Raw genomic sequence first — 21,113 nt, 5'->3', positions numbered from 1 at the left:
AGCCAGAGGCTCTAGGATCAATTGTAGCACTGCCAGAGTTCAGCAACTCTCTGTAGATGTGAAGATTGAATCTTCTGTTCTACGTAACTAAGTTACAACTTTTATTTATTCATTTGTTCAGGGGATGTGGGTGTCGCTGAAGAGGCCAGCATTTAAGCATTTATTGCCCTTCAAAAGTTGGTGGTGAGCTGCCACCTTGAACCACTGTATTCCATATGGTGTAGGTGCACTCACCGTTCCTGTTAAGAAGGGATTTCCAGGATTTCTTTTCTGTGAAGGGAAAGAACAACGATATATTTCCAAGTCAGTATGGTGAGTGACCTAGGGAGGAACTTGCAGGTCGTGGTATTCTCATGTATGCCCTTGTCCTCCTAGATGGTAGAGGCCATGGGTTTGAAAGGTGGTGTTGAAAGAGCCTTAATCATTTCCTGTGATGCATCTTACAGGTGGTACACACTGTGGCCACTACGTCAGTGGTGGTGGGAGTGAAAGTGGTGGATGAGGTTCCAGTCAAGTGGACTGCTTTGTCCTGGAATTAACTGTTGCCTTACTAATTGAAAAATATTTGTTTTGAACCGATTACTAATTTTAAATTGCTCTGCTGCATAGGTTTAACGTCTGATGTATCAAGGCACTGCTCCATTCCGTTGAACTGTTTAGAGAGCAGGAGCTGGACTGTTTGACCAATGCCACCCCCATCAGACATTGTGAAGGTGGCGATCGAGTGGCCAGGAGCCAATGCCCAGCTGATTGAAATAGACCAGGTGAGTGTCCTTGTGTTGCAGCCTGTGCTGAAAATCTGATGTTGATAGTCGTACAAGGATACACAGACATCCTTAGCCCAATGATTGGCACAATGAAATAATTGCAATTAATCAGATTAGTTATACGGTGATCCACTGGACTAAGGACAGAGTAATTGAGTGATAGATGAGGAGGAGCACAGTGCAGAGAGATGAGCAGAGTGTGTTAGATTGAAAGGATAGTAAAGTGTTGGATGGTATTGGATGCTGAGAACGGTGAGCTTTGGATAGAGTTGTGGCAGGGAGTGAGTAGGCAAACAGAACTTGTGCCTTGAATCAGAGACTGACATTTTAAAATATTCCTTCATGAACAAGGCCTGCATTTGTTGCTCGTTCCTAATTGTTTGAGAAGGCTGCAGTCTGTATGTATATACATCCAAAGTGCTGTTAAACAGGACATAGAACATTACAGCGCAGAACAGGCCCTTCGGCCCACGATGTTGCGCCGACCAGTTACAAAACAATGACTCACTAACCTAAACCAATCCCTTTTCGTCCATAAACCTATCCACGGATCTCTTAAACGCCCCCCAAACTACGCGCATTTACAACTGCAGCAGGCAGGGCATTCCAATCCCTCACCACCCTCTGGGTAAAGAACCTACCCCTGACATCCGTCCTATAACTACCCCCCCTTAATAAGGAGTTAAGAACATAGAACACAAGAAATAGGAGCAGGAGTAGGCCATCTAGCCCTTCAAGCCTGCCCCGCCATTCAATAAGATCATGGCTGATCTGAAGTGGATCAGTTCAACTTACCCACCTGCTCCCCATAACCCTTAATTCCCTTATTGATCAGAAATCTATTTACCGTGACTTAAACATATTCAACGAGGTAGCCTCCACCACTTCAATGGGCAGAGAATTCCAGAGATTCACTACCCTCTGAGAAGAAGTTCCTCCTCAACTCTGTTCTAAACTGCTCCACCCCTCCCCCTGCCATATTTTGAGGCTGTGCCCTCTAGTTCTGGTTTCCTTTCTAAGTGGAAAGAGTTCCAAGGTTTTGATCCAGTGATGTGATACTGAGTCAAGATAGTGTGTGACTTGGAAGAGGACTTGCAGATGGTGGTGTTCCCCTACGTATCCTGCTTTTCTAGGCACCTTCTAGGTGATAGTTGTGGCTTTGGCAGATGCTATCAAAGGAGCCTTGCTGCGTTGCTCAGTGCATCTTTTAGATTGTACACACTGCTGCCACTTTGCACCAGTAGTGGAGAGCGTGAATGTTTAAGGTGATGAATTGGATCCCAGTCAAGTGAGTTACTTTGTTCTGGACGGTGCCAAGCATTTTATGTTGCTGGGGCTGCACTTATCCAGGCAAGTGGACTTGTGCCTTAAGGCTGATCAACAGGCTGTCATGGTTTGCTAAAGTAGTGTGATGCACAGCGAGATGTAAAGTGCCACGTGATATGCTGCATGCTCAGTGGCTGTTGATTCTGCTTGGGAATGGAAATTTGATTCTGGTTTGAAACGTGTGGAGAGGCAGCTGGTTCTCATACATCTCTCATCACTACAAGCAACACGCTTGCCAGCTGCTACCTGTTAATATTTATTTTTCATACATAGTTAAAACTACTTGGTTGGACTCACATCAGAATATCAACCCTTCGACAGTAAACTCTTCAAGAGGCGTCTTGAACAGTAATTGCATGTGGATTTTAAAGGAGGACAGGACCTTGCGAGAAAGGGATGTCCCTTGCATTCCTCCAAATCAAACTTCTTGTGCATCACCCACTTCCTTTGTTGCACTACTGATAGCCATGCTTTCAGCTGCCTCCCAAAACTCTTATGTTTTTCCATTTTCCCCATCCCTCCTTTTTTAAGACTTCTGAAAACATCCCTCTTTGACCAACCTTTTGATCACCAGTCCTCATGTTTCTATTTTCTTGGTGTCAGTTTTTGTCAGATAGCCCTCCTGTGAAATGCCATGGGATGTTTTACTACTTTGTTGCTGGCACTTGTTGTCCAGGCACCTTATTTAAGTGTGGCCATTAGGGAGATGGAATGGCTCAATGAGTGGCTTTTCTGCCTCTGAGCCAAAGGCCTTGGGTTCAAGTTCCACTCCAGGACTTGTTGACTATGAAAGAGCCCAGCCACTTTGTGTAGGAAAGTCAGTGTTTATCGGTGCAGCGTACAGCCCAGATAAACAGTGTTAGTGGCAGGAAGGGAATCCAGCTATGAAAAGGCTCCCCCAATTTTAAAAAAAACTCACATGAAGGTGATGTGATGTGTTGGGCTCCTGTCTCATGGAAAAGGCAAAAAGAGGAACCAATTTGGCCTATGTAACATAATTAAAACAATTGGCCAGTGTGTAGAGACAGTTATCCCTCACAGTGCCTCTCAAGACACAAATTTGAGGTGGCTACAGGAACTTTTGTTCACATTCATGGGATGTGAGAGTCACTGGCAAGGCCACCATTTATTGCCCATTCCATAATTGCTGTTGAGAAGATCGTGAGGAGCTGGTGTCCATAAGAAAAATGATCCACATAAGCTCCAAATTATTATTAATGTTCGTAGTATTTACCAAATGGTGCAGCATAGCGGCAGTCTAGGCTCCCTGCAAAGCCCCACTTGGGCCAGTTTTCTGCATAAAAGCATTTGACTCCACAAGTGAAAGTAGAACTGTTAAGTAACTTTGAAAATACCTTGTCTCTGGGCTCACCTAGCTATCACCCACTCACCGTCTTGTAGCTGTCAATGATGTAACCCAATTACAGAACCGCCTTCAAGTTGCAGCAAGGGTCACACTTGGGATTAAGATTCAAGATCTCAATCAATATCTGTATGCTTGCGGCTGAGTAGGTCACTGTGCAAAACAAGGAGGCCACAAATTTGTTTCTGTGTAGATTAGGTTAAGTGTTTTTTTTTACTAGGCTGTTAGTGGCCTGGGATGGCGTGCATGAAATCAGCCCAAATTTGTGCTTGAGGTTACACTCCAATGCAACTAATAGATGTTGAATGAAAATGGGATCACAGGTGATAATTTCTCCTTTGCTTCATAAGCTATAAAAGGAACAGGAGCAGGAGTAAGCTATATGGTTCCTTGAGTCTGTTCTGCCATTTAATGTGACCATCTAGCCCAACCATACTTTCCGCCCTATCTTAATTCCCTTGTCTCTTGAGCTCAGTCTTGAATGTACTCAACATCCTCCATGGTCAGGTAGCTGCTGTCATTCATTGCCTGGACACATTTGTGACGGACAGAAGGGCAACACTTTAGATGGGTAAATGAAATGCCAGAACGTACAAGGCCTTGGATCAAGTGCTGAAAAATGGGGTTAGAATGACTGGCGCAGACTCAATGGGAATCTGACTCTCTGACCTGCACCTTTGGGACTGCTGAAGCTGAGAAGAGGGGAAGGCAAAAGCAACGCCCTCCTAACTTCCATATTATCAACAGGACACTCTAAAACTGAAAATTCAATTGCATTCCTTAATTTAACCCTGAAATTAAAAGTGGTCATTGAATTTATTGTATTAATGTACACTAACAGGACAGTGGCCTTCAGGGCACTGTGTACACTCCCCTGTGTGAGGTAATGGCACCGTGGTTCTCAATAAAGTTGTTTGCCTTCCAGTCTTTCCATAAAGTGGTTCTTATAAGCCTGTTTGCAGCCTGCCCCCTCTATATACTTAGTTAGCTGCGCTGCAGTCCTATGTCTCTTTGAGTTGCTTTGAATTCAAAGGCCCTTGTCACACTGTTAGCCAAGATTGAATACCATCACATTGTTCCTTTTCACATTCCATGAAGCATGCAAGTATAATTGGGATGAGGATTATCTCAAACAAAAGTGGCTTGAACAGAATCAGAAGCTCAAGAGATTTCAGGCGTGGATCTCGATTCTGGTGACTTGAATATATTTTCCCGTAAAACAAGGTTGTGAGAATGTTATTTTATTAATCACAGACCCTCATGGATTTTGTTTTTAAAAATCAAAATATGTCACAAATGGACAGGAGATGGTGTTTGTTTGATGCCCCTTTCAATTGTACCAAACTTGTCTCCTCCCAACAGAATTTTTAAGTGCCTTACCCTCCCGTCCAGCCTCCCCTACTGTACTGCTGTCTTTCCCCACTTGCCTGAAATCATTTTCCAGATGGCCAGATTGTTGATGATGCTGCCTCTTCCTTAACAAAAAGAAAAGGGGAACTTGGGCCATTTGTCTCATACAACCCACTCCAACCAGAAATCCATCAATCAATATGGTATTTTGGATGTCTTGCCTCCAACTCATTTAATCACCTGCTTTTAAAAAAAATTGAATTATTTCCCTTGAAAGTATTGTCTCTAACTCTAAAACTTCCTTTGATCCTCCAAGGCGCTAATTAATTTGAGCTGTCACCTTTCTGGAAGTCTCTTCCACCTGTCTGTCGCACTGAGTTAGGAATGGAAGTTTTCTGATGCTCGAGGCTTATACCTACAGATGTTGAGTGCTTTGAACAGTACGAAGTCTCAACACCAGGCTAAAGTCCAACAGGTTTATCTGGAGTCACGAGTTTTCAGAGCGCTGCTGCTTCCTCAGGTGAGTGGCCCACTCACCTGAGAGTCCCACTCAGGAAGGAAGGAGCAGTACTCCCAAAAGCTTGAGGCTCCATATAAACCTGTTGGAGTTTAATCTAGTGTTGTGAGACTTCTTAGTGTGCCCAACCCAGTCCAACACCAGCATCTTCACATCATAAGAGTTTTGAAAGAAGTGGTGATGGAGTAGAGAGAGAGAGAGAGAGAGAGAGAGAAGCTAGGAATTGATCAGCTGTGGTTGATGCAAGAGACCTGGAATACTGGAGACTTGCATTCTGTGGCCCTCAAGCTACCACCCATCTCCAGTTTTCATTTATTTCAATCAGCTAAAACATCTTTTACTCTAAACTGGGAACTTAGAAATTGCTGGATGATAAAGGACCCAAGTTCATAGAGCTTGTCTTCTATTACCCTGATAAATGAGCTGTTGACTAATTATGGCAACCTGTCTCTTAGACTATCAGACTGTAATATGACGTAAGGAAAACCCATTGGTGCAGAGCTCTAGGAGCCATGGGTAGATTGTTTGTGGCATTGGGAGTCTTGCCTATTCTGGATGGAGAACTGCTGAGAGAGGAGGTGCGGGGTGGGGTGGGGGTTGTAGGCATGGGGCTCTCTTAGCATCCAAAGATGTGTAGGGTCATTGGATTAGTTATGGGAAAATGCATGGTAAAATATTGGGATAAGCAGAGAGGAAGGCCTGGGTGCGATACTCTTTCGGAGAATTGGTGCAGCCTTGATGGGCTGCATGGCCTCTTTCTGCACTATAGGGATTCTATAATTCGGGTGGAAAATGTGATGCTGGCAGTAAAATATCTTGGATCTTTCTACTACTCTGAAATGGGCAAAACGTACCTTGTCCTGGACTGTTGGTATTTAAGCACTGCTTTCACTCCAGTCCTGTCCACTGCAGCTTCTGGCAATGGAGGGACCAGAGAGCTGGTAGCTGAGGCAGGACTTCACCTTGAGTGAAGGGCAGAAGTCCCATCTTCAGCCACTTTCATGCTTGTTGGAGCATTTAAATGGCTGTGGGATGGCAGTATTGACAATGGTGCATTTTCTGCCAATTCCAATAGAGGTACCCCCACTCCAGCAAACTCCACTTCCCTCCCCACATCTTTGGACTGTGGTAGGAAACTGGAGCATCTGGAGAAAACCCATGCAGACTCAAAGAATGTGTGCAAATTCCACACAGACGTTGACCCAAGCCGAACTCGGGTCCCTGGCACTGAGGCAGCAGTGCTAACCCACTGTGCCCTTGTGCTGCCCCTAAAAGGGACCACATAGGTGAGTAAGTGGTCAAGAAGGCATGTTGCATGCTTGCCTTCATCGGCCAGGGCAAGTTATGTTTCAGCTGTATAAAACTTCAGTTAGGCCATATTTGGAGTACTGTGTGCAATTTTGGTTGCCACACCACCAGAAAGACATACTTGCCTTCATTGGCTGGGGCAAATTATGTTGCAGCTGTATAAAACTTCAGTTAAACCACATTTGGAGTATTGTGTGCATTCTAGTCACCACACTACCAGAAGGATGTGGAAGCTTTGGAGAGAGTGCAAAGAAGGTTCACCAGGATGTTGCCTGATCTCAAGGGCATTGGCTATGAGGAGCGGTTGGATAAACTCAGATTGTTTTCACTGCAAAGACAGAGACCTGATAGAGGCCTACAAAACTGAGAGGTATAGACAGGGTGGATAGTCAGAGGCTTTTGCCCAAGGCAGAAGTGTCAATTACAAAATTCAAGGTGAGAGGGGGAAAGTTTAAGGGAGATGTGTGGGAAAAGTTTTTTCGGAGGGTGGTGGGTGCCTGGAACACGTTGCCAGAGGAGGTGGTGGAAGCAAGCACATTAGCAAATATCGAGACGTATCTTGATAGTCACGTGAATGGGAGACAGAGGGATAGAAACTGCATACTGGCACAAGCTTGGTGGGCTGCTGAGTCTGCATGGGTTTTCTCCGGGTGCTCCTGTTTCCTCCCACAGTCCAAAAATGTTTCTGTGCTACATTGTTCCTTGTTCATCCAGGAATAAGCAGCGCCAGGCAATTGACATGCTTACCACCCAACATTCACTCCCCACACCACCAATGGTCAGTGACAGCTGCATGTATTGTTTACAAGATACGCTGCAGAATGTGGTAAATTTAAGAGGGATTCAAGGACCAGATCTACAGATAAGTAATGTTGGGAGGCCTTGGAGGTTGGGGGGGGTGGGTGAGTGAGATTGGAAGTAGGATGGGTTACAGGCAGAGGGGGATGGGGTATCGAGAAAGAAGGTGGGGGAGTTGCTCTCAGTGGGAGCCTCTCTTCCAACCACCCCACCTTTGGCCTCAAGGTGATTAGTTTTGCATGTTGTGCACGGCACATAGTGACAAGCCCAGTTGCAACAGGATTAATGAGTGGAGGTGGCCTGACCACATTCATAAGTGGTCATTAATTGGTCACTTAAGGGCCTCATAGTGGCAGGGTGGTAACGTCCTCCAAGGGCCTTCCTGCCCAGAACTTTCTGAAGGCAGGAAGGCCAGGGTTTCCGTACGTCACCATTCCACCTAGGTGCCCTGCTTGCCACCAGCGAGAGAAGATTGGGCCCCAAGTCCAAAGCTGTCTTTCCCTCCTGAGCACAGTACATTCACCAAACATCATGGAGATGAGTGCACTGTGTACACAGAGCAGCAGCTGTCTTGGACCATTGGTAAAGATGAGGTGTACCAAAAAAACAACTGGAAAGAGAGCAAAGGAAAATGGAAGAACTTGCATTTGTATAGCACCTTTCAAGACTAGAGCAATATGATGGTCATATAATCTGTTTTGAGGTGTTAATCTAGGGATTAATATTGACCAGAACACTGCCATCAACACACCTTCTCTTGGAATGGTGTCATTGGATCTTTTGCATCCACCTGACTGATTTTTTTTTTTAAAAATACCTCAGTTTAATGTTTTATCTAAAAGATGGCACTTCCAGCAGTGCCGCACTCCCTCAGTACTGCACTGGGGTGTCGCCCTTGATTTTTGTGTTTATGTCTGGTGTGGACTTGAACCTAATGTTTTCTGACTCCAGTCCCAGCTGGCACAGGTATGTGGGACAGGGAAATACCAGAGAGAAAGAGACGGCTGAAAATCGAGATCAGGTGGGATCACGTGTCTGTGAGGTGGTAAGAGCTATAACCCGGCATTTGAAATATTTGGACACAGGAATCTGTTATAAATAAACCTAATACTCTTGGGGTTTTGAGCTAATGGTGAAATGTTCTTTCAAATCTAAGTGCCTTTAAAGTTTGACCTGATGTGAAATTTTATCTGGTTGATGTGATTGCTAACTCAACTTTGTCATTTTCAGAAAAAACCGCTGATTGCAATTATCCGGGAGGTCTGTGATGGGTAAGTCCTGAAGTGTCACAACTAAGCATTGATAAAAGGGGGGTTTGGTGTAGTCAGGGATGCGTTCTGGATAAAGTTTGGTGGGGGTGGGTGGGGTTATGGCTCAGTCAGTGATTCGTTATGATTAGAATTTGAGTAAGATATAGAATGACTGATTCTTTTTTAATTCAAGACTTTGCTGCCTAGGCCAGCATTTATTGCCCAGCCCTAATTGCCCTCGAGAAACAATAGTGTTTTAAGGGTATGATCTGTCACAATGTGAGAAATGCTGATTTTTTTTTTTGACAGTATGAAGCAAGTCGTGATGTGATAGTAGTGGAAATTAGTGATGTGATAGACAGTAAGCAAGTGTCTGAGAGTTTGTGATTAATGACGACTGATAAAATGAGCATTGCACACGTTTTGGCGGAAAAATCAGTGTTTAAAAAGTGGATGTTCCGGTATGATCCTATTGCCAGTAGATAACAGCCTATTCGTTTCATTTGTGGGATCTTGCAGTGCAGGAATTGGCTGCTTCATTTATTTACCAAATAACAATGACTCAACATCTGTTAGTGAGTATAAATGTATTCTTAATTAAAATTTACTCCAAGTCAATAGCCGCCTTACATATTGTGTATCAGGCATTACTGAGACATTAAATGTATAGCACAAATTATTTTTTAAAACATGCACTTAACAAACAGTCCTCCGGTTTATCTGAGGGGCTTAAATACATCAGTTTCGAGCTTGGTATACAGGTTGATCAGAATGTATCAAATTCCACATACCTGTTCCAATATCTACTTTTAATTCCTTTCACTGTCTCTCCTTGATATTTTATTTCACGTATTCTGGAATTGTGTGATTATGGGGTTCTAGTTTAACATTCTTCAACTTAATTCTTAATCAGGTGATCTGAACAAGCTTCTTCTATTGTGTCTTTAGTTTTAACCTGTTCTTTTCCCAAATATCAGTATAACTTCCTACTTGAACTCATTCAGCCTAGTAAAACTTACAATTATATGTCGTCTGCCTTTGACCTATTATGATTCTCTGCCAATCTGCTGTGTAAAGGGAATGGTGGATATTCAGGTGGTGTTCTTTTCAGCAATTTCTGGAATTGTTATCAAGTGGTTAAAATTCTGTAATTAGTGCATCACTTCATGCTGGAATGTCTTTGAATTAGGTTTGATATTTTAAACTGACCACTTAAGTTGGGCCCCGCATCTGCAATGATTCATATTTCCTGAGTTAACAGGCAACAGCTAAGAGTAAAGTGCTTTCGTAGACTTCAGAACAGTCTCATTTAATACTTTCCTTATTAAAACATAATTGGATGTGCAGTAATTTTCAGTATCCCTTGTTTTCTCATGCCTCCCTCCGCTTCACTTCACTTTTCTCCTTTCTCCTTTCTCCTCATCTCCTTCCTTCCTCCTCTACATTCTTCTTCCTCCTTTTTCCTCTACCTTATTATCCTTTTTTCTCTTTCATCTCTTCCTGTGTTCCACAGGATTTAGGAGCAGGAGTAGGCTATTCAGCCTCTTGAGCCTGCTCTGTCATCCAATAAGATAATTGATCTGGATGTAGCCTCACTCCACCTTCCTGTCTGCCATCACCCCAAATTTCTCACAAATTTGATTGAGTTTTTTTTTGAAGGAGTAACCAGAAGGTAGTTGAGGGCAATGCAGTTGATACCTATGTGGACTTTAGCAAGGCCTTTGACGAGGTACGACATGGTAGGTTGTTGCATAAGGTTAAATCTCTCAGGCTTCAAGGTGAGGTAGCCAAATGGATACAAAATTGACTTGTTGACAGTGGTTGTAGAGGATTGTTTTTACAAACTGGAGGCCTGTGACCAGTGGAGTGCCTCAGGAATCATACCTGGGAACACTGTTATTTGTCATTAATATAAATGATTTGGATGAGAATTTAGTAGGCGTGGTTAGTAAGTTTGCAGATGACACCAAGATGGTGGAGAATCTAGAGTTGCAATGGGATCTTGATCAATTAAATGTACTTCAAAGCTAAAAACAACAGACTTTCTAAATAAAATTGTGGTTGGACAAGAAGTGTACAGCTATACAAATGGCAAATCGAATTTAATTTAGATAATGTGAGGTGATGCATTTTGGTCAATTGAACCAGGGCAGGACTTCCTCAATTAATGGTAGGGCGTTGGACAGAGTTACAGAATGAAGAGATCTAGGGGTACGGGTTCATAGCTCCTTGAAAGTGGAGTCCATAAGTGGACAGTGGTGAAGAAGGCATTGGGCATGCTTGGTTTCATTGGTCGGAACATTGAATACAGGAGTTGGAGTTATGCAAGCCATTGGTAAGGCCACCCTTGGAATACTGTGTACAGTTCTGGTCACCATATTACAGAAAGGATATTATTAAACTAGAAAGAGTGCAGAAAAGATTTACTAGGATACTAAGGGGACTTGATTGTTTGAGCTATGAGGAGAGGTTGGCTAGACTGGGACACTCTTTGGAGCGAGGGGTGATCTTAGAGGTTTATGAAGTAACGAGGGGCATGGATCAGCTAGATAGTCAGTATCTTTTCCCAAAGGAATCTAAAACTAGAGAGCATAGTTTAAGGTGAGAGGGGAGAGATACAAAAGGGTCCAGAGGGGCAACTTTTTCACACAGGGTGGTGAGTGTCTTGACTAAGCTGCCAGAGATGATAGTATAGACGGGTACAATTTTTTTGTCTTTTTAAAAAAGCGTTTAGACAGTTACCTGAATAAGATGGGTATAGAGGGATGTGAGCCAAATGCAATTAGGACTAGCTTAGGGGCTTAAAAAAAAGGGACGGCTTGGACAAGTTGGGCCAAAAGACCTGTTTCCATGCTGTAAACCTCTGACTCTGGGACCCAGGCAGTTGGAGAGTGCGTGTGGGTGAATGTTGGGGGAGGACCAGCTCCACCTCAGCTGTGGTGCTACTCAATGGGACTGTCCAGCTGTGTTTATGGAATGGGTGCTTCGGCGAGATACCAGGGTATCTACCACCTGTGGAGCTGTATCCCATCTAGGAGTAAAGATGAGAAAAATATTGAAAATTGCAAAGATTGCTGGTGGAGGTGGCCAAGGTGGTGAGTGGGAAAGAGGTGGAGGAGGATGAAAGAGAAATTGAGAAGATTCAATCTAATGAGTCGCAAAAAGCAAAATCTATGGAGTTTGGAATAATGGAAAATGGGAGTTGAGAAAGTGATGGAATCAGGGAGCATCAAAAGGGATGTAGCTTTTTTTTTATATTTGCATTCTCTAATTGGGAACTTGCCATAAAATCATTAAAATAATACAATGTAACAGGAGACCACTCAACCTACATCTTTACTGGCTCATGAAGGAGCTATTCAATTAGTAATACTTTCCCAATAGCACTGTTTCTTCTTCAACTATATATGATTACTAATGAAAGCTGTCTCATTATTTTGTGTCATCTTGACTTAGTTCCAGACCAGTCATTTGTTACTTATTCTGGTTCAGCAGTATTTATGACCAATTTCCCTTCACCCTATGTCCCATTACTGTACGAAAATTAAACCAGTTCCTGTTGACAGCTGACTGAGTGATACATTCATCCAGCATCTGTTTCTTGAAATTCTCTTCCTAAATCGCTCTACCTCTCTCTCTTTTTAAGCTGCTCTATAAAACCTACAATTTGGTCCATGATTTTAGTTGCTTCCTGGTAGCTTCAGTGTTAAATTTTATCTTATTACATTCCTGTGCAGTGCCGTAGAGCATTTTGTTCAAATAATGGCACTATATAAATACATGTTGCTCTAACTATTAAAGGTTCTACGCCTGTCAACTCTTCTCCCTTGAACTTGCCTGATTTTTGTACATAATTCAGGAGCTGCTGTTTAAGAGACTGCAAACTGGAAGGAGCCAAGCTGCCTGAGGGCACAATATTCTCCAAAGCAAATTGTTCAGGGCAAAGACAAAAGCAAATTTGTTCCAGTTTGCAATTATAGAGTGAGTGAATGATTGGGAATTGTTATCTGCTGGTCACTCCAGTAATCCCATGGCCATTAACTCCGGAATTAATACTTGTATTTACTTTTTCAGCATAACCTTAACCCCAGCCAGTGTGTGTGGGAAGTTTGTTTATCCATGCTGGTGAACATAGTTTTTGTATCTCTGGGAAAAGTCCCTCTCTATGTAGTGTAGATTGTGCTGTTCCTTATTATACTTTATAATGCTGAGTAAAGGATCAGAGAAGAATATTGCTCCTCGATCTGAAGCTACGGAAACTGGTCACAAAACTACTTGGCAGTCTGGAAGATTTTGGGAGGGTTGGGGGGGGGGGGGGGGGGGGGGGGTTGCGGTTTGGTGGGGGAGGTGGGTGGAAGAAGGAGGACAAACCGCATTGGCAGGGGTGGGGTGGAAAAGTGAAGCCTTATGTGAAACATGAGTTGGGAATGATGGAAAATGGGGAGTTGAGGAAGTGATGGAATCAGGGAGCAACAAAAGGGTTGTCATACTTTTTATATTTGCATTCTCTTATTGGGAATTTGTCATAGAATCATTAAAACAACACAGCAAAACGGGACCACTCAACCCATGTCTGTACTGGCTCATGGGGGTGCTATCCAATTAATAGGAAGAAATAGTGAGGCACCTGGAAAAGAATGGTTTGATCGAGCAGACACAGCATGGATTTGTTAAGGGGAAGTTGTGTTTGACAAATTTATTGGATTTCTATGAGGATGTGACTAGTGCAGTAGACAGAGGGGAACCGGTAGATGTGGTGTTTCTAGATTTTCAAAAGGCGTTTGATAAGGTGCCTCAAAAGGTTGCTTCAGAAGGTTGGGGTGCATGGAGTTGGGGGTAAGGCGTTAGCGTGGATAGAGGATTGGTTGTCTAATAGGAGGCAGAGAATTGGTATCAATGGATGCTATTCTGGTTGGCAGTTGGTGACTAGTGGAGTGCTGCAGGGATCGGTGCTGGGGCCTCAGCTGTTTACCATTTATATAGATGATCTGGAGGAAGGGGCTGAGTGTAGGGTGTCGAAATTTGCTGATGACATGAAGATGAGTGGAAAAGCAAATTGCGTGGAGGGTGTGGAAAGTCTGCAGAGGGATCTGGATAGGCCCAGTGAATGGGCGAGGACCTGGCAGATGGAGTATAATGTTAGCAAGTGTGAGGCTATCCACTTTGGCAGAAACAAAAGTAGGAGGGACTACTATTTAAAGGGCAAAAAGCTGCAGCATGCTATGGTGCAGAGGGACCTGGGGGTCCTTGTGCATGAGTCGCAAAAACCCTGTCTGCAGGTGCAGCAGGTGATCAAGAAGGCGAATGGTATGCTGGCCTTCATAGCGAGGGGGATTGAATATAAAAGCAGGGAGGTCTTGCTGCAACTGTACAGGGCACTAGTGAGGCCGCAGCTGGAGTACTGTGTGCAGTTTTGGTCGCTGCACTTGCGCAAGGATATTTTGGCCTTGGAGGGAGTGCAGAGGAGGTTCACTAGGCTGATGAGGGGATTGGACTATGAAGAGAGACTAAATAATAGACTGGGTCTGTACTTGTTGGAGTTTAGACAGATGAGGGGGGATCTTATAGAGACGTATAAGATAATGAAATGGTTGGAAAGGGTAGAGGTAGAGAGATTCTCTCTGCTTAGAAAGGATAGCAGGACTAGAGGGCACAGCCTCAAGATAAGGTGGGGGGGGGGGGCTGCAGTTTAGATCGGAGCTGAGGAGGAATTTCTTCACTCAAAAGGTGGTGAATCTCTGGAATTCTCTGCCTGTTGAAGTGGTTGAGGCTACCTCGCTAAATATATTTAAGTCACAGGTAGATAGTTTTTTGACAGACAAGGAAATTAAGGATTATGGGGAGAGAGCGGGAAAGTGGAACTGATCCACTTCAGATCAGCCATGATTTTATTGAATGGCAGGGCAGGCTAGATGGCCTACTCCTGCTCCTATTTCTTATGTTCTTATAATACTTTCTTAGCACTTTCCCTATAGCACTAAGTGTTTCGCCTTCAAATCTGTGATTACTAATGAACGCTGTCTCATTACATAAAACAAGATTTAAAATAGCATCTTCCTCGGTTGGTTCCATGATCTGTGGTCTGAGAAGGTATTCAAATACATTCCATGACCCATCCTTCAAACTTCTTCTATTTTTTTAAATTATTCCCTGCATATAAAGACTAAAGATCCCTACAACTATTACATTGTCTTTGCTACAAACCTCTTTTTAATTTCTTGATTTTAAGGGATGATTGATTATTAGCTACATGCAAATTGCTAATTTGGAGAGCAAACATGATGGGCCGCACAGCCTCCTCCAGTGCTGTAACAATTCTGTCTGTTTTATTGCCACTACCCCAGTAATCATACCCCAATGTGATGACTGTGTCTGCAACTCATCAGCCTTTTTTCAATCACCACACGCTGTGTATTTGCACACCTGCATTTTGTGACCAGCCTTGCACAGCCTGACATTTGTCATTTTGATTCCTCTTGCTTGTGAACTAATCAGTCTGGTACTCTTCGCCTCTCCTCATTATCTACCCACCTGGCTTCTCCTCCTAATATTTCATCTTAATGTTGCACCCCTCCACTGCCACATCCATTCACCCTCACCAATTTAGTTTACAACACTGCTCACAGCACAAGCTTATCTTTTTGTGAAGTCCTAGATCTCTGTTCTGTTGAGGTGCAATCTTCCGGCCTTGAACAGATCCCTGCTACTATACAGTAGATCCCAGTGCCCAGGAATTTGACACCCTACTTCCCTAACCGTTTTCCCAACCTTCTATCAACTTGTTCCATCCTGCTTGTTTCTATGTTCATTAACATGTTGCACAGAGATTATTGCCTCTCATCCTTGTTTCTAAAATTCTGTCACTGAGGGACTGCCTTCCTTTCCTTCCTGTCACTGATTCTCACAGGAAACCACAACTTTTCTTTCCCACCACCCCTAAACCATGTTCTGCACTCTGTGATATCTTTACCCTGGCAATGCAAGGAATGCCTGTCTATCCTCCAAGTTGTCAAATACCCCAATGACCATTGGGACCAGTGGCACACTGGTTAGCGTTGCTGCCTCACAGCACTGGGGACCCAAGTTCAATTCTGGCCTTGAGTTACTGTCTATGTAGAGTTTACAAGTTCTCCCTGTGTCTGCGTGGGTTGTCTCTGGGTGCTCAGTCCAAAGATGTATGAGTCAGGTTCATTGGCCATGCTAAATTGAACCTAGGGTCGGGGGATTAGCAAGGTAAATATGTGGAGTTATGGGAATAGGGCCTAGATGTGGTCGGTGCAGACTTGAACAGCCTCCTTCTGTACTGTACGGATTCTGTGACCACTGCATATCTACTTAATGCATACGTGGGTAGCCAGGACACAGGGCCCACTCAACTGATTCCTGAAATGAGAAATCCTATGAGGAAAGGTTGGACAAGTTGGGCCTATATCCATTAGAGTTTAGAAGAATGAGAGGAGATCTTGTTGCGACATGAGGGGAACTGACAGTGTGCATGCCAAAACCACCACCACCCCCCCAGTGAGGAAACATGCTGGTGAGCCATTGAAATTTCTATTCACATCTGCAGGATTAGAGGATCCTGCCTGCATGAAGAGCTGGAAAACTCCAACCTGGGATCACCCATTTAAGACTGAGATGAGAAGAATTTTTTTTTTTGAATGCTGTGAGTCTGTGGAACTCTCTACCCAGAGTGATGGAACCAACAGTCAATGAATGAATTTAAGGCTGAGTTACATAGATTCTTGCCTGATGAGGGGGTAGGAAGGAAAGTGGAATTGAGGCCTCAATCTGATCAGCCATGATCTTATTGTTGGGGGACCAGGTGTGAGGGGCCAAATTTACCTACCTACTTCTCCTAATTTATTTGTTATCAGCCACGCTAAATTTGTTCTTGGTGTTTGCAGCAATGGCAGCAGCAACATGCTGTCGTGTAGCTCCTTTCATGTGACATAATTGGTCAGAAGTAGACTCTAGAAGGAAATATTACAGAAGGCCATAAGCTTGGACATAGGTGTGTGTTTAAAAGGAGAAGAGAGAGGCTGAGAGATTTGTGGAGAATTCAATGCCTCAGAGCTGAAGGTATGTTGGTACTGCTGGGATAAATGGAGAGGGGAGGCACATGATCTCTGAGACTGAGGGGGCTTTATAGGGCTGATATAGATTAGAAATAGTGGTGATCAAGGATATGAAGAGCATTGAGAATTTTCAGTTAGTACCCTTTTACCTTTTTAAGGGGATGGCGCTGATGTTATGTGCAGGAAGTGTCCTTTTGTGATGGGACAGAGATAGTATGGGGCCAGACAGTCGGTTTGGGGTCAAAAGGTTGCAGATGCTCTCTGGTTTGGGCCTTTTGTGGTGACTAGGGTGGAGTATGAAATTAGGCTTGATATCTGATATTGTTAGTTGTATGGGTGGTTGAAGCTGTCCAGATCCCACAGCAGAAGGTCCATTATGATAACTGTGCTCTGATTAGCTGCCTTACTGTTAGCTGGATGAGGCAGGAATGCTTTTCCTTGGAGTATTGATTGTTGCTTTTTGGAAGCACAGATATGGGACTGGAGAGTTTGGTAATGTATCTGAGCCCCACAGAAATAGAGAAGTTAAGGTATATGTGGGGTGGGGAGGGCAGAGCAGGAAACTCTGATTTAAGTAATAAGCTGGCCAGGGTGATGCTCCCTTTGTCCACTTGTGACCCCCATCCCTGAGGAAGAAGCCAGCCATTTTTCTCAGTTCTGAATACTTTTCAGTTCATTCAGTTGTGTGAATTGGAGCACGGACTGTTGTGATACATGTCATAGCTGAATTGCTGCCATCACTTAGTGTCCCATGCTTACATCTGAAGAATGAAGGCATTCGGCAATTGTGGATCTGCTTCTCAAAATGAATCAGTCTTCAGAGGGGAGGAAAAGATATTGAAAATTACTATGTGTGGTAACTGTATTTTGGCTAGTTTGTATTAGTCCAGTACAGTACACATAGCGACTGCCCACACATGGGGTGGTTTTTTTCACATCCATACACAGGAAAAAATGTAGACATAAGAGCTATAAGTAGATCTGTGCTTGTGAATGTGGCTATTTATAAAAAGACACAGACTGATCTCTATCTAAGAGTGCTGATATAGTGTAATTGCGATTATGGGGGAGGGAGTGATGTAGTGGTATTGTGACTGCATTAGTAATCCAGAGACCCAGGACTGAATCTGGCTTCAGATCTCACCATGGTAGATGGTGAAATTTTGGATGCAATAAAAATCTGGAATTGAAAGACAACCATAAAACCATTGATTGTTGGAAATTCCCATCTGGTTCATTCGTGTCCTTTAGGGAAGGAAATATGCAGAATTTACCTGGTCTGACCTACATGTGACTCCAGATCCACACCAATATGGTTGACTCTTAAATGCCCTTGGATGGGTATCTCCAGAGCTTGAGTCTGGACCTCTGGAATACTAGTCCAATGATATTAGCTGTGTTTGATGTTGATAGGATTGTGTGTTAACTCTAGACTCAAGCTGTGGAAGAGTGTGTCACGTCCTCTGTAACTATGGAAGAGAGTATCAGCTCTGGAACAGCATGTTGGTGCCCTGTGGTGTGTCAGCATCGGGCAGTGACGGAGGAAAAAAGTTGAATTAGTGTGGAGGGTAGAAAAGGACTGAGCAATCATAGGAATATATTTCAGATGACCTGTAATACTGGCTATCATGTAGATGTTAGAGACTCATAAAATGATTTTTTTTTCTCCCTGTTTAATTTCTGCTTTTGAGTGCCCCCCCCCCCCCTCACTTTTTTGGTTACAAGAATCCTGAGGGACTGAATGGCCTACTCTGATTCCTCTGTTCCTAATTGTTAATGGGGAACTGGTGATTTACAATTACTGATTAGTTTCTGTCAGTGATGATGACATACTGATTAGATGTTACTTGTAATTGCAGTTATAAGAAACTAATACTTGTCAATTTCTGTTTAATGTCGGATCACCAGCTTAGTGTGGTTCAAAGTTTATCAATACTATGCTGCACTTGGAAGTTTTGTGATGTAATTTGTCTTGTTTTGCTTTCTAGGTGGTCTTTACCGAATCCAGAACACTACACCCTACGCTATGCTGATGGGACCCAGCTATACATCACAGAAAAGGTCAGCTACCTGGCTCCTGAAGCCTTTAAATCTCCACAATACATTTAATCTCCATCATAATTAAGTAACATTCATTGCATCCATAATAGATAAGAAAGGCCAATCTTACATTATCCATTCAGAAATATCCAGCTATTCTGTTGTAGCGTCTGAAGTTATCCCAGGTTTTTGCCTCCACTATCTGCGCACACCAGCATCCATCTTGTTTCGGACCCAACCCTTAAACTCATTTAAGCTTACTGTTTGTTGACCTTACACTTAATTTATTTTAAAACTCTGCTCAAACGCTCAATTTCATTGCCCACACACCTTGCACCCAACTTCTGTGAAATGAACAAAGTCTGTTCTCCTTTTTGAATTCATGATTTTCCATTTTTCTTCCACCTCCCCTCCCCCTCCTCCACTCACCCTTCCCCACTCTGGTCCCTCTTTCTGTAACCCTCTCTAGACTCGTAACGAGATTAAAAATGGGACCATACTTCGGCTGGCCATCTCCCCCGTGAGTATTCATATATTTTGCGCATCTTTCAAAAGTGCAGACTACAAAAGGATCTCATGGCCATGGTGAAATGTATTATTCCCAAATGGACTCTAAACTGAGCTGCAGGTCCCATTTAAATGGGACCAGGGAGCTCCAGCTGCTTGACTAATTGAATTGATTTAATATTGTCACATGCTTTGGGTCACACTGAAAAGTATAATTTCTTGCGAGTTGGTTCAGACAAAACATAGCATTCATAGGGGAAAAGGAAAGGATAAGGTGCAGAATATAGCATTGCAGTTACTGATAAGGTGAAGAGAAAGGTCAGCTTAATATGTGATAGGACCATTCAAAAGTCTGATTGCAGCAGGGAAGAAGCTGTTCCTGAGTGATTGATACGTGACTTCAGACTTTTGTATCTTTTTCCCAATGGAAGAAGGTGGAAGAGAGAATGTCCAAGGTGCGTGTGGTCCTTGATGATGCTGGCTACTTTCCTGAGGCAGCAGGAAGTGTAGATGGAATCAGTGGATGGGAGGATGGTTTGCATGATGGACTACAACCCTTTGTAGTTTCTTGAGGTCTTGATCAGAGCAAGAGCCATACCAAGCTGTGATGTAACCAGAAAGATGCTTTCTATGGTGTATCTGTATACGTTGATGAAGTTGTAGCAGATATGTCAAATTTCCTTAGCCTTCTGAAAAAGTAGAGATGTTGGTGAGCTTTCTTAACTATTGTGTCAGTGTGGTGGGACCAGGACAGATCGGCAATCTAAACACGTAAAAACTTGAAGCTGTCTACCATCTTCATGTAGACAGTTTTGGGCTATTGTGTCACTGTTGGTGACCCTCAGGTGCTGGAGTGTGCTGACTAGGGAATTTCCACAGTAACTTCATTACAGTAAGCCTACTTGTGACACTAATAAATGAACTAATAAAAATGTATGAATCAGATTCATAGAAACTGCACAGTGCAGAAAAAGGCCATTTGGCCCATTGAGTCTGCACCGACCACAATCCCACCCAGGCTCTACCCCCAAATCCCTACACATTTACCCGCTAATGCCTCTAACCTACGCATCTCAGGACACTAAGGGGCAATTTTAGCGTGGCCAATCAACCAAACCTGCATTTCTTTGGACTAGACAGTCTTTGTGCTGGCATGAGTATGTGGCTGAAAATTCATTTCCATGTCACCTATAACACCAAGATTTTGTTTCAGTCGCAGTTACCTGGGAGTAGGATGTAGCCAATAGTCAGGACAGAGTTTATAGCAGGACCAGAAGTAATGGTTTTGGCCTTATCTTTGGCACAATTGGTAACATTCAGGACTTGAGCAAGAAAATTTGGGCTGACACACCAGCGCAATAGTAAAAACAATGTACTGGAAATTGCTGGAAAAAATGCTCAGCCAGTCTAGCAGTATTTGTAGAGAGAGAAACAAACAGAGTTAACTGTTCCAATCTAAATTTAAAACATTAACTTTTTCTCTCTCGTTCGCTGTCAAACTGGCTGAGACTTTCCAGCAATTTCTGTTTTCATTTCAGATCTCCGGCACTTGCAGTATTTTGTTTTCATTTAATCCAGTGCCGTTCTGAGGAAGTGCTTCATTGCTGGAGACGTGGTCTTTCATTTGAGACATTAAACCAAGCCCTGTCTACCTTCTCAGGTGGACATGAGAAGATTGCTTGTCAATATTTCAAAGAAGAATAGGGATGTGCCCTCCGGTGTGCTGACTGATATGATCGCTTTGTTGTTAGTAGGAAATTGCTGCTGCGGTTTCCCACATTGCAACAGTGACGAATCTGCATTGGTTCT

General features: G+C 43.4%; 1 protein-coding gene across 4 annotated transcripts in view; it reads left to right on the top strand.

The window, feature by feature from the left end:
* LOC145354005 (engulfment and cell motility protein 2) overlaps window positions 1-21,113 on the top strand; it is a 174,212-nt gene that overhangs the window by 53,196 nt on the left and 99,903 nt on the right. For all 4 annotated transcript variants that reach the window (XM_080205078.1, XM_080205076.1, XM_080205077.1 and 1 more), the window contains exons 2-5: window positions 610-764; window positions 8,660-8,700; window positions 18,746-18,818; window positions 19,267-19,317. In XM_080205078.1, the coding sequence (XP_080061204.1) occupies window positions 687-764; window positions 8,660-8,700; window positions 18,746-18,818; window positions 19,267-19,317 (243 nt within the window). In that variant the 5' untranslated portion in view covers window positions 610-686. The remainder of the gene's footprint in view (window positions 1-609; window positions 765-8,659; window positions 8,701-18,745; window positions 18,819-19,266; window positions 19,318-21,113) is intronic.

The sequence above is a fragment of the Carcharhinus amblyrhynchos genome, chromosome 16 (genome assembly GCF_965287045.1).
Source record: "Carcharhinus amblyrhynchos chromosome 16, sCarAmb.v2.hapA, whole genome shotgun sequence".
In the NCBI taxonomy this organism is placed as follows: domain Eukaryota; kingdom Metazoa; phylum Chordata; class Chondrichthyes; order Carcharhiniformes; family Carcharhinidae; genus Carcharhinus; species Carcharhinus amblyrhynchos.
The sequence above is the reverse complement of the archived record's forward strand: the minus strand, read 5'-3'. Positions and strand labels throughout refer to the sequence as shown.